The sequence below is a fragment of the Morus notabilis genome, unplaced genomic scaffold (genome assembly GCF_000414095.1).
Source record: "Morus notabilis unplaced genomic scaffold, ASM41409v2 Scaffold212, whole genome shotgun sequence".
Lineage (NCBI taxonomy): Eukaryota > Viridiplantae > Streptophyta > Magnoliopsida > Rosales > Moraceae > Morus > Morus notabilis.
The window spans coordinates 948,123-962,046 of NW_010361298.1; the positions used below are offsets into that span (position 1 = coordinate 948,123).

The 13,924-nt window shown below is 32.8% G+C and overlaps 1 protein-coding gene across 1 annotated transcript; it reads right to left on the reverse strand.

Annotated features, from left to right (window-relative positions):
* Positions 1 to 4,508: 4,508 nt before the first annotated feature.
* LOC21407472 (endonuclease III homolog 1, chloroplastic) lies at positions 4,509 to 11,537 on the reverse strand. Its single transcript, XM_024166352.1, has 11 exons — positions 11,060 to 11,537; positions 10,854 to 10,951; positions 10,307 to 10,370; positions 9,127 to 9,195; positions 8,098 to 8,216; positions 7,459 to 7,525; positions 6,845 to 6,936; positions 6,412 to 6,549; positions 6,225 to 6,329; positions 5,057 to 5,140; positions 4,509 to 4,836 (listed from the first exon to the last, which is right to left on the reverse strand). The coding sequence occupies exons 1-11, from the start codon at positions 11,187 to 11,189 to the stop codon at positions 4,690 to 4,692; spliced, it is 1,113 nt and encodes a 370-aa protein (XP_024022120.1). The 5' UTR covers positions 11,190 to 11,537; the 3' UTR covers positions 4,509 to 4,689.
* Positions 11,538 to 13,924: the final 2,387 nt, after the last annotated feature.

Below are 13,924 nucleotides of genomic sequence, written 5' to 3' on the forward strand. Positions count from 1 at the left end.
TCCAAATATTTTGATGAAGTAGATCCTTTGATAATGGTTTGCAGATCTGGTTTTTAGTCAGTACCAGGGATGAAATTATTGATATTTATAGAAATATCGGTACTTAAATTTTATGAAAATATTGACAGAAATATCGATATCGGTAGAAATTGACGTAAAAACCAGAAATTCATACTAAAACACTCTATTTTCTAGTGAGATTTTAAAATTTTAAAATAGATAATAATATATTAATTAGATGAAACTCACAATTAAAACGCCAATTATTTGATAAATATGCAATATAAAGTGTGATCATAATATCATAAATAATAAGCACACATTGACAAATTAAGTAAAATAGCTGAAAGTCAACATAATACATATACCATACATATATGGTTTCATACGTGATGATAAATTATCAATACCAAAAGGAGCTTTTAGGAGGTTGGAAGGTATTCTGAACACATTCTTAGTTTAAATAGTATTGATATCAAGATATGGAGTTTGAATAGTTTCTTATATAATTTTAAATATGCCATATTTTTTAGTTTTTTTTTTAAAGTAAAATAAAAAATTTATATAAAGATGCTGAAATTTCTGTAGAAATTTACCGATATTTCCATTAAATTTTCACGATATTCGGTCATTTAACTTACGTTTTACTCATAAATTAAAATTTCCACGAAAATATCAGTGTGTACAGAAATATCCGTAGAAATTTTAAGATATTCTACGGAAAAAATACTACACCCTTATTTCTATATCAGTGCTTCTAAAATATGAAAATTTCTATAAAAATATCGGTAAAAATATCAATATTAGAGAAAATGGATTCGCCACCACCGTAGATGGCTCTCTTTCTGTTTTCAGATCTAGTCTGTGAAGAAAGGGGAGGAATAGAGAGAGAAGGACTGGTTCTGTGATAGAGATTTGTTAATGGAATTGAAAAAACGGAGTGTTATGTATCTGTTAGTTTTTAATGATGATCTGTCGAAATGTAAGTGAAGGGACAGAGAGGGAGATAGAAAAAGGGGACAGATGATCTGTGTCTATTAAAATCACTTTCCCAGAATACCAATTACTGCTGCTGTCCAAAAGGGCATACATACGATAGATACAAGATAACACTAACTAAATACACAAATAAAAAGAAGAAAAATATTTTTTTGATACGATGTAAAAAATGACACATATTGTTAAAATATAAAATTCTTCTTAAATTAATAAATAGGTATTTATCAATAAATTAATAAATTATTTATTTATCAATAAATTGATAATCTCGTTAAAATAATTTTTTTTTAGCTCTGATAATATTTTCTTATAGATAAGAAGCTCTAATAGTATAATAAACAATTGAATAAGAAAATACGAGAAAAAAGAGAGGACAGACAAATTTTAACGCGGCTTGAAATTATCAGCAACTTGGTATTTGGGCTTATCCATGACATGAAAAAAAAAAAAAACATTACTATGGTTCATTGAAAGACTTGAAAAATGAAGAAAGGAGCATAAATCACGATCAAAATGTAATAATAAAAATAATATTGTCCGGCATTTGGCCTATCAATCACAATCAAGAGTATATGTTGTCTCCATTAGACTTTAAATTTCTATTATCCTTCCAATTTCACATTTTCTAGATATCAGTTTTTACTTGTATGTATCGTAATTCATAGTTGATTGCGCAAGTATGCGATTGATATTAAACCTAGTTCGTTTTGCTCATTTGAGTTAAAAATTTAAGTTAAAAAGTGAATTGTATGAGATAAAATATTGTAACAGAAATGATTAAATTTGAATTATTGTGAGAAAAACATTATAATAAAAATTTGAGTCCTGATTAATTTGATTAATTTGGATGCATGGCATGGGCTTGTAAACTAAAACATAATTAAAACTTAAAAAAAAAATGCAGTTGTTTCTAAGACATTGGAAAAAATATGCAAAAATAAAATGCATTTACTGGACTTATACAGAAAGGACACCATCTTTACAGCATAGGAAGAAAAGAAACTGACAATGCCACTTTATATAATCAATGTCTCTTATGATAAATTCATTGACAAAGTACATACCCAACGCTGTTTTTTCAAGTCGCCATTTTTAATTTCTTCGTCGTTTCCTGCAGGGAATCAAACTGTATACGTTAAAATTAAAATTAATATGCATGGCTCTCAGTATGATGAATGTGGGATTTTTTTTTTTTTTTTTTTTTTTTGTCTTTCTGCTTTTAACTTCACAAGTATTTTTCAAATACTGGGGTTGTTGATTGACAAAATTTTTGAGTTATTGGCAAAAATACAATGACAGAGTCAGGATTTCGATTCAAAAGGGCATAAGCTAAAAACGTAAAATGTCTTATCAACTCTTAATAATATTACATAGTTAGAAGGTATAAATATTCAGTTTGTTAAATCTTTTTCTACGTAATAGTATAATTTTAATAAAAGTTCAAGTTCAATTTTAACCTAATTTATTATTCTCTTATGCATATAGTTTAGTGAAAAAAAAAAATAAAGGAGAACACTCACTGAAAATTACATTGATTTGAAAATTTTGAAAATAAATTATTTAGTGGTACGTAAGAAAAAATAATATTTGAAAGGGATGTAAGAAAAAAGTTTAAGTAGAGACATATTAAAAATTATTTCGGTCCGGCAATTTGAAAAACAAAAAGTACATAATATGCCACAATTCTAAAGATATTGTGTTCAAAAACTAAAAAAACGTATGAACAAAAATATTTAAGTAGGGATACATTAAAAAAAAAAAAAAAGGTTTACTTCAACATGGACAAAGAAAGAAAAAAAAAATAGTAAAGACATATTTTTTTAAAAAACATTAATAGGAATAAATTGGAGAAAAATTTTGTTCATGAGGAGGTATGTATAAGATCTTACTAATGAGGAGGCATATACAAAAAAATTCTTGAAAAACTAAATGCAATAAAACAATTTTTCAAAAATCCAGAGGCCATATAAGAAAAATTTTGAAAAACTACATGCTATAAAACAAGTTTTCAAAAATTTAGGGGGGCATGTATTAAAAATTTAAAAAGACCATATGTAAAAACATAAATTTTCAAAAATCCAGGGAGGCATATGCCCCTCTGGTGCATGCTTCCTCGTCACTGCAAAAATAGACCCCTAACTTTGAGTATAATGGCATATTGACTTACTGAACTTTTAATTTTGACATATTAATCCTTCAATTTTTAATTTTTGATAGCTTAATCCTGACACTAAAATTGATGACGATTAATGAAATTTTAACAAAGAAAATCACATCTCCATCACATAATAACTGAAAATTTTACGTAATGTACAAATAAAATAACTCTTTTTATAAAATTTTAAGTTATCACATAACAGACACGTGATTATCGTTATAAAATTTTAGAAATCATTTGTCAATTTTAATGACAGGGACTAAAATTGTCAAAAAAAAAATGTAATTAAGTTTAGGAACTAATTAATCTGCTAATTAAATGTAAATAATCAAAATGTACTAAAAATTGAGAGACCATTTGTGTCAATTATCTAAAAATTTACCTTCCATCCATATTGTAGAATTTCTAGAAAACCGAAATATTTTTTAAGCAAAGGAAAATTCTTTATAGTGAAGTTCTGTAAATCTATACTGAAAAAAGTATTGACTCGATGAGGTCGTAGGACTTTCCAAGCAGCCTTGGACATTGTCTGTCGTTTTCTTCGTGGTAAGCTATTCCACATCGATTCTAAATAGCTTCATATACAAATTTTGTAAATGATGTGATGTATTTTACTTTGGGCTTTATGAGAGTAAATTCGGTAAATTCTGGCTTTATCAAATTTGGTTATGGCATAATTAATTCGGTAAATTTTAACTTTGATAATTGAGTCTCCAAATCCCCATATGCTTGTTGTTTTTCGCATTGATTATCATTCTTTTTTCAAATTATATGTCTGTTTGTCATTGTTTTTAGAGACAATCTTAAAAAAAACTTTTTAAATTCTATTTTACATGTAATATATACTTTGTATATTATATAAACATTTGTTCAGAATCTTGATGTTTTAAAAAACGCCATTAACAATATACTGAGTTACGTTTAAAAAAAATTGTGAATTAAAAAATTGTTATTTTTAATTATTTTTTTTTTTCAAAAGAGTTTCAATTAATTAATAAGAAGACCAAGATTAAAAATTGTCTTATTGTTTTGTTTTATTTGTTATCACATTAAATGAAAATTAAAATATTTTTTAAGAAATGTAAATTTAAAAGTGATGGGTATATAGTAATTTTGCTTTTAACTATTTAAAAACAATCAATATGTGTGACAAGTATCATTGTTGTAAGAAACCCTAACGAAAGGGATTTTTTTGTTAACTTTTCGTACTTCAAGAGAAACGGATGTTCTATTTTCAAGATCAACCAGCAAAGTGTTATAAGAGCACAGTTTAAGGGGAACCTTTGTGAATAATCCTATCATTGTTGTTTCATAAGTTGTGCAAATTGAAATGTAACATTGGTCATGCATTCATCACTAGAAATTAACTTCCTTCCCCAAAAAACTCTACAATTTGATATTACTCCTCTTGACCAAAATAGATGAAGATCATGTTTCTCAGCCTTTCTATGATACAAGGTGGAAGATTAATAGCTTCCTTAACTACTGAATAAATACCTACCCCAGTTTGTTATGCCAAGATCGAATTCCTCTTATGATGGCTTCTTTCTTGAAGTAGACTTGTTCGACTTGGAAGACGGGCTCGCGGTCTCCTTGAATGCAGAAGGACAGAGTTCGCTTACAGTACAAGCTCCACATCGGGGTCGTAGAGGAGTACACACTGTTTGACCAAATCCAACCTATTTGTATAGCATCAACCAAAACAAAATTTAAGAAATGGAAGCAAAATCAAATGTTTTGAGTAAAATTCGAAGAAGCAATAAGCGTTTAAAATCAATGAATGCTTGTACAGATACGGAACAAATTCATATCGGCATAATGCGTGTGTGTATGTAAAAAGTGCCAAGCATATGAATGGCGCAAGTATTTCTTGGTGCAGAACTAATAGCCAACACAAACCAAAAGAGGGTTTATCGGAACCCATTCTTCCTTTGGTAGCCACTTTTGTAATGCCTCTCTTGTTTCCTCGGGAGTAGAAGTTTTCTAAAAAATAAGACACAGAGGAAAAAGAAAAAGATTAGCCCTCATTGCAACTCTTAATTATGGCACATTACTTAACTGCATAGCTCTCATTAATGTAATCACGAGCAAGTTTTTGGTTGATTCTTCAACCAGATTGAGCATTGAAGCAAACTAATGTGCTACGATTACAGAAGTAAACTTTGAAAAGTAGTGCATCATAAAGGAAAATGATGACCTCTTTTACCACTAAATCTTATTTGTAGTTGTCATTAGGCGTTCTATTTCACATGTCATTCAGGTCTAAGGACGGGATAACTATTGTTCCATCCACATTTTGCTGTGTTTTGCAAAACAAATCAGGAATGTTTTAATGCTCTAAAGTGGAACTGAAATACACCATTGAAACCGTACTTCGACAATACGATACCACCTAACTTTTTCTTAGTTAGCTCAAACTAAATGAAAAGCCACAAACCTGTCCAATCATGGAACACACGATGTACGGTTGTCAGATATGACTAATCCCAATATTTAAATCTTTTCCCTCTTTTTTGGATAAGAAAAAAGCAATTTTACTGAAACGAGAAGACATTCTATCACACAATATAGTGTTACTTTAAACTAACGATTAGAAACGAAAAATAATATTAGTCAAATTTGGCACTAAGTACAACATATCTCAAATTTAACACCCATAGCAGCATCGCATTAGGGAATGATTTTCCCAACTAATTTCGCACTGGCACATAAAATTGACACTGTGTTAGAGGTGCTCTAAAGATGAGATAAGAAAAATGATATAAGTCACACAATCAAATTCAAAGAATCCACAGTTATAGAAAAACCAGGTTGCACGCATCAAAAATAATCCCATTTTAGTAATGAAGACAGTAAAGTTGAGAAAAGCAAAATGATATTAACGATGGACGTCACATTCAAAGAACACCCCGACAATAAAATAAAAGAAATAGGTTGCATGCATTAAATATAATTCCGAACGTTACAATAATCCATCTTTGCCTACAAATAATTTTCATACTTTCTCATCACTTAACCTCTTTTCTCTGAAATTCTCATCCTTTAACTTAATTCTGAAAAAAGATACCTGTTTTGTGCCAGGCCGTGACACCCATCCTAGTCGATTGCAAATGCGGTGCACATGAGTATCAACACATATGCCTTGAACATCATTCCAGCCAACATTCATAACCTAAAGTGCAATAAAACATACATTTTAGTATCACAGTCACATGCTGATTTTCAGAAGTGCACAATACTACTTTGCGTCTTACCAAATGCGCCATCTTAGGACCAATCCCTGGAAGTAAAAGCAGCTCCTTTAATGAGCGGGGAATATCTCCATTGTAATTCATGAGACAAATATTTGCAATTTTCTTCAAGTTATTTGCTTTTCTAGTATAAAATCCTACCTAAAAAAGATAGCAATAATCATAATGCAGAGTTTCATATGCGACATAGTAACAAACAAGGTGCAAAATTATGTTTGGCATAAGAGCGATATTGCAACCAGAATATTTTTGAACCTAACAAAGTCAATGAGGGGCCGTTTGGTATATAGGTTCAAACCATGGTTCAAACTATTGTTCTTGATTATGACTTTTGAAATTCAAATTTTTTATAAGAGAAAAACACTGTAGCAGAACTAAAACCATGAGATGCACTGTAGCAGAACCCATTACCAAACATCACATGAATAAGATATACCGGGTAAATCAAGCTTTTTATAGTTGCTTCATCGGCTTTGTCAATGGCATCAGCAGTGAGCAGATCATTTTGAAGAAGGCGCTGAATTGCTCCTGAATTTAAAGGAATTTTGTAAGCACGTCATTTGAACTTTGAATGGCATAAAGGTAAGCAACTGAACTGAATAAAACATAGTGCATAAAAATGTGGAACACGCAGATTTCAGGACTGATGACATGAAGTTCTGCATGATCTCCTACATTTTTATGAGGGTCAACACCACTTAGAAGCATGATAATCACATGAAGTTATAGTCTGTTCAATCTTCCCACCGACAATTTAATATTCATCTAGCCCAAACTTCTCGTGATTTTTGAAAAAACAAAATAAAATAAAAAACTAAAACGCCCCACAATAAGAGTCGTGACTGTCATAAAATAATAGACAACGATGCATGTATGTGAATACTCTAGTAATCTCTAGCTAGTCTTTTTGCTGAGTGAGTTTCCATATTCATTAGAACAAAATTGCAATTTCCTAACTGAATTCTTGATCTTCAAATGTTATTGTTAGAAGAAATCACGTATCAAAGAAAAATTTTATATACACATTAAGAAAGAAAAGTGAGAACTTGCCATGATTAACATGATCCTTTGTTTGGCTTGATAAGAGAGAAGAAACCAAGACGGCAAATCTTCGTTCCTGATTAGTATATCAGAATCAGGAATAATTAATACATCCATATCATGTTCCCAACATGCAATAGAAGTTTATCAAAATAGCAAAGCATTGATGATTCTGAATGCAACAGAGTATATATAAAATTTTTAATTAAGAAAAAAAAAGGTTATAATTTACCTCTGTCAACATTATGAAGATATACAAAGGTAAAAGTGTATTCTCCCCGCCTTCATATTTCTCCAAAAGGGAAAGAAAATAAATACAAAAATAAACCATTCAATCAAGATACCAGAATGAGCATTTTAGCACACGCGCAACATTAAACTAAGACTAATGTCTGATACTAAAACCCATAAAACAAATATGGTTGCAGAAAATATCTGAACCAGATAAGCGAAGTGTCCCTGGAAGAAAATGATTCACAAGGAAAGCAGTATCCTTCAGAAGCACAAGTGCCAATACATTTTCCCCAAACTTCTAATGCAGGGACTACTCTAGATAAGAATTGATCAAGAATTGAGGTACAGGAATACCGAAATCCCAAGTAGGCATTCCATGCTATACCTAGTCTATAAATTTAGAAAAAATTGTACCTTAGGAGGAAGAAGAATTCCAGCCTTTTCACATCCCATAGTATCTACTGGTGCATCTTCAGAAGACCTCATTTTGCGAATGCCTTCAAGGACTTTCTCCCAGTTAGCAGGTGGTTCATCTGTGTCAAATAAACTCTGTTCTAAATCCTCCTTGAACTAATACTACAGACTTGCAAAGAAGTATGAAAATATCTAGAAAAGAACCAGCGGTTACTTCTCCCAAACATGGGTTATTATATCGAACAGGAACATAAAAGAGAGAATAAATAAATTTAAAATAAAACACAAGTAACGTTATTTTCTAGCTATGGTTATGTAAGATCCATATATTTCTACACACAAAAGAAAGAAAAAAAGAAAATTCAGAAGTTTAAAACCCTCCTAAGTTATCTACATTTTCAACTAACTTGACGTAACAATTTTTCAAGTAATGAACTAAAGAACAATCAGTAAATGTTCCCAGCAATAGAAATATGAACAAATCAATATTGCAGATGATCGATGGTCTTCTATACTAGGTACAGAGCAATGTTTTGCTTTTAATTATTGAAAGCACAGTATTTGGGAACAATGCAATATATTCAGCCCATTTGTCTCACGGGTTTGAACCACGGTTCAAACTCTTTTATTACAGTGTTTTCTCTTACAAACAATTTAAATAGAGCCTATGAACCAAACAGGCAAATTGTTTAAAGACCATCAATCTAAATGCAACAAACTGATGAGCACAAATGTGGATCCAATAGCACCCTTCATAAAAATAAATCAGCTCTTGGATAGACTAATCCTTTTGAGGTGTTATTATTACATAGGAGAAGGCCCAATGCTGCATTGTCCCCTATTTTAAGTGTAAAATGCATGAGACTGGATCCAGTAGTATGTGTACGTACTTGTCAATGTGTGTGTGCGAGACTGCAAGCGCAGTACAACTTAAGCTAACTAATAATTCCTCTGTCAATCCCATCCATAAGTAGCAATAGTATTTGCTCAAAAATACAGTTTGTAGTTATAAGATGCGTTAGCATTTACCTCTTGGCCTAACTAGAGGAGAAACTTCAGCTTCCACCACAAAAACATCAGAAACATCTTGCGACTTCTCTGCAGAACCAAGTACAATGAGAATGATTACAGAGAAGATCCATTCTATATAAACTTTTGGGATGGTGCTTGCAGATTGATAAGTACCCAGGCAAAATTTGGAAAGAAAATGAATCAAACTCAAATTGAACAGAGGAACGCGATAGAGCTGGATTGTATTTAGACTGAAATTGGTAAACAAGTACAGATAGACAGTAGATATTCGAGAGATCTGCTTCTCTCCCTAGAGCAAAGCTCAAAACTACAATCAAAATCCAGCTACCTTTCCAGAATCCCATTTTCCCCCTTTTATTCGATCTCCCAAATCAGTAACAAACTCTCAGCAGCCCCTATATGGTGAATGCATGGACATGTGAGTGTGTGCACACACATCATACTCACTGAACACCTATATGTAAGCCAATATGGAGAGGAAAGGGATTAAAGAGAACCATAAAGATAAAAATAAGACACGTCCAGCTATGGCTAGACAAGCAACTTTAAGTGAGGGTCTCTTCTTGAATTTTTGTTTCCAAGGGCTTCAAAGACATTTCCTTTCTTCAATTGTTGAGTTAAAAGTCCTATTAACATAGTTTGTTTTCCTTTTTTCTTTTGGTAGTTTTCTTTCATTTTTGTAACAACTTCTTGTATTGTTGCTCTTCTTCAATAAAATTCTTGTTTCCAATTCAAAAGGCAAAGGTGGGAAAAAGGTTTTCTGAAAGTTATTCTTTCAGTTTAGGCCGAATATGGTGAATGCCCAAGTTGGGCAATTATCCATGGCGGGGAAAACCAAGCAGTAACTAGAACAGCACATAATAAATTAAGCCATTAATCCTGATGTAAGGCCAACAAAATATTTTATGAATTCATCCAAACTTTTATCCTGCTGTAATTTGGTGTTTGTTGGTTTTTTCGGTTTTCTTGTTCTGTCTTGTACTTCTAGTTCGTTTTTTTCTCATCGATGGATAACTCATCCGTCTTCTTTTTGTATCTGTTTCTGTTTGTTTAATAAATTCCCGTTTCTTATCAAAAAACACGCGATGGTCAGGACTCAGGAGCAGATGCGAACGAGGAAACACACGAAAAACAGAAGCAAGGTTTAGCTTGCTTTCTTGTATGCAAAAGTACTAACTTGAAGAGGCAGATCCACTTGCTTTCTTGTATGCAAATTCTTCGATGTCGGGAAGGACAGACGACTGTGTACAAGAAGCTGATTGCGATATAATTAACGATGAACATGCAAAGTCTTAACAGAAGCAAGGTTTAGCTTCAAGGTAAATGTAAGTAAACAATAAATTTTTTATGAGTATTTAATAGTACATGAAGATCCTATGAAATTGATACCACAAATAAGGACTTAAATTTTAGAGGCAATGAACTCAATCAAGAAAGATAACTCTTGAAAAATTAAAAGCTTTCTTAAAATAATACAAAGGAAATGCATAAACAAGACAAGGTACCAGCATAAACTAAAATAAAAACGCAAACTGAAATGAGATTTCTCATATTAATAAATAACAAAAAAAAAAAAAGAAAGGAAAATAATGAAGTCGTGTATAAATCACATATAAGTTATAACCCATCACTATTTTTGGCAAGGGACATTAAAATATTAAAAAATAAAAACGAATCACACAAATTTTCACTCTTAAAACTTATATTTTGATTTGTCGCCTCACCTTCTCAAGAGGCTTTGCTTGGATAGTCTCTTTGAGTCTCTTTTTTCTCGAGAAAACGCGAAGTTCTGGCACTGAAACGCCATTGGAGGACTCGGACCCTGCAATATTACAGACATTAACACAATTTTTAGTCCCCTTTTCCTTTGTGGGTTTTGGTACCAAGAAATGAAAGAGTGGAAGCTTCAGTTCTGTACTAATAAGACAACCTGGGTTTTGGTCTGTTATGGAAGAGAAGCTTGTTTTCGACATTCTTCTTCTTGTTGTTGATGTTGTTGTTCTGGTAATAATGCTTCCCACTTGAGTTGCCAAGTTCCTTGGGGGAAGAGCCAAGGACATTCTTTTGCAACCCTCTTTTGTCTCTTCGTTGATCCAAGTAAATATTACAGGTACTACTTACTCCTGGGCGGATTGGCGGGGGAGAAATCATTTTACATCGATACCCTCGTACATTTTTTTATAGGTATATAAGATTTAATTATAATTGGGAGTAGAGGCATCAAAGCTTGCCCAACCTAGTAAAGGGGCTTGGAGATAGAGGGTTTTCTGGGACAGTTTCCAGGTTGGATTTTTTAAATCAAATAGGACTAGTTGACGGGTTCAGTTGCTTAGATTTTCTTTCTTTTTAGCCTTTCTGCTCGCCTGCTACTGTAACTGAAGTCGGAACTCTTTTTTAAGCTCTTTTTAGTTAGCTTCAGAGTAAAGTCCCGCTTTGTATAGAAAGATAGAAGTCCCGTTACAGTGTTGGAACTTCGGATTGGCGGACTGATCGAAGCCTGAATTTTTTTGGATTCGGGCGGGCAGACCCATATGCCGGCCCGTTCAAGGTGAAAATTTGGGCTTGGGCTCGGGCAGCCCAAATTTTGAACCACGCCGGAGCCCGCCGCCGTGTAGGTGCCGTCGACCGCCGTCCGCCGTAGTTTTTTTAAATTTTTCCGGCCATACCCGACTGCCCGACCCGCCCGAAGCCCGAATTGCCCGAAAAAACGTTCAAAAATCCGACTGTCGTGCCCGACCCAAAATAAGCCAAAAAACCCGAATTTTGCCCGAAGCCCGAGGTGCCCGAAATGCCCGAAAACCGTCCAACGGCTTGGCCGTTGCCGCCCGAACCTGACTGCTGAAAATCAATTTTGCCCGTTGCACATTGATTTTTTTGAAAAAAAATTCAATTTTTTAACCCAAAAATTTCTCTATAAATACCTCTCATCCCCACACATTTTTCTCACTCAAACTCTCTCAATCCCTCAAATCTCTATCACAATTTTTCTAAAAACTATCACATTATTCTAAAGCTCTCTCTCTCTCAAATCGCTATTTTTTTTTTATAATTGATCCTTTTGGTTATAGTGGTATTCCCGTTGATGCCCAACACAACGTGGAAGAAGGGCAATTTCCCACTAATGGATTTGTTATGCAAGAATCTACTAATCCGAACTTTGGTGGACGTACTGGAGGTCGTGGTCACAATGGTGGTGGGCGTGGAGAAACGGCGAGTGCTAGTGCGACTGCGTCTGCAAGTGTTGCAACCTCTAGGAGGAAATGCAAGCACACCTCGACAGTTTGGGATCACTTCGACATAATTGAGGAGATCAACAATGAAGGTAACACTAAACATATAGCTCAGTGTAAATATTGTTTATCTAAATTACAAGGTGATACTATTCACGGCACCACACACTTGAGAAGACACTCCGAAAAGTGTCTTCAAAAGCTTAGCCAATCCGGCGGACCCGAACTCCGCCAAATACAATTATCTTTTGATCGTGCAACCGGTGGTCTAACCACTTAGAAATACGATCCGCAAGTAGATCGTATGGAAGTTGCACGAATGATAGCTGCTTTAGATCAACTACTTAGTTTTGTAGAGCATCCTAATTGGCAACGATATATTAAGGTTGTACATAATCCTAATGCACAGTTTACTTCAAAAACTACTCTTAAAAAGATTTATTAAAATTATTTAAAAAAGAAAAAGAAGCATTAATAAGCCTTTTACACTCGACTAGCGGGTGCATTGCGTTAACGGCAGATATTTGGTCTGCCGTTGCCAACAAAGATTATTTAGTTGTAACTGGACATTACTTTAAAGGATTTGATTTAGATAAGAGAATATTAGGTTTTAAATGTGTTCTAGAATCACATAGTGCGAATTTAATATATAATATCATTTTAAATGTAATTGATGAATTTAGATTAAGAGATAAAGTAATGGCTATAACATTAGATAATGCTAGTGCCAATACAAAAGCAATTGAGTTCTTTGAAAATGATTTAAGTTTATTCGGTGACGGTACTATTTTCCACCAACGTTGTGCATGTCATGTAATTAATTTAATTGTTAAATCCTGTTTAAAAGAAATGGGTAATCACATTAAAAGAATTAGAGATAGTCTTGCATGGATTCAAGGTAGTAACCAAAGACAAGAAGATTGGTTTAGGTTCTCACAAGCATTAAATATACCTCCTAGAGCATTAGCGTTAGATATGTCTATAAGATGAAACTCAACTTATAATACTTCAACAATGCATCCCCTATAAGGATGCTATAACAAATTATATGTGTGCAAAAGTAAGAGTATGACATATAGACACATATGATTAGAAAATTGCCAAAGTTTTGTATCAATTTTTAGGTAGGTTTCATGAAGTGACTCTAAAACTTAGTGGAACATATTACCTAACATCACCTTTAGCTTTAGGAGAACTTTTACGAATTAGTATTTTATTTAGCGAATATAGGGATGACCCAATCTTAGCAGTTCCTATCCATTCTATGGAAAAGAAATTTATAAAATATTGGTTTAAGTTGCCTTTGTTGTATGGTTTAGGTACTATTTTTTATCCTAGATTAAAATTAGAAGGTTTAGAAAGTGGTTTAGAAAACTTAGGTGAATTTTTAGGCATCAATTGTAAGGACCAATATCCAATAATAAAGGAAAAAAATATATTCGATCTATAGTAAATATGAGATTAGGTTTAGAGTACCTCATAGAGTACAGGAACCGCAACAACAAGACGAAAACCCACATTCATTCTTAAATGTTTTCGGGTTGAAGAAGAAGAAGAAGACAACT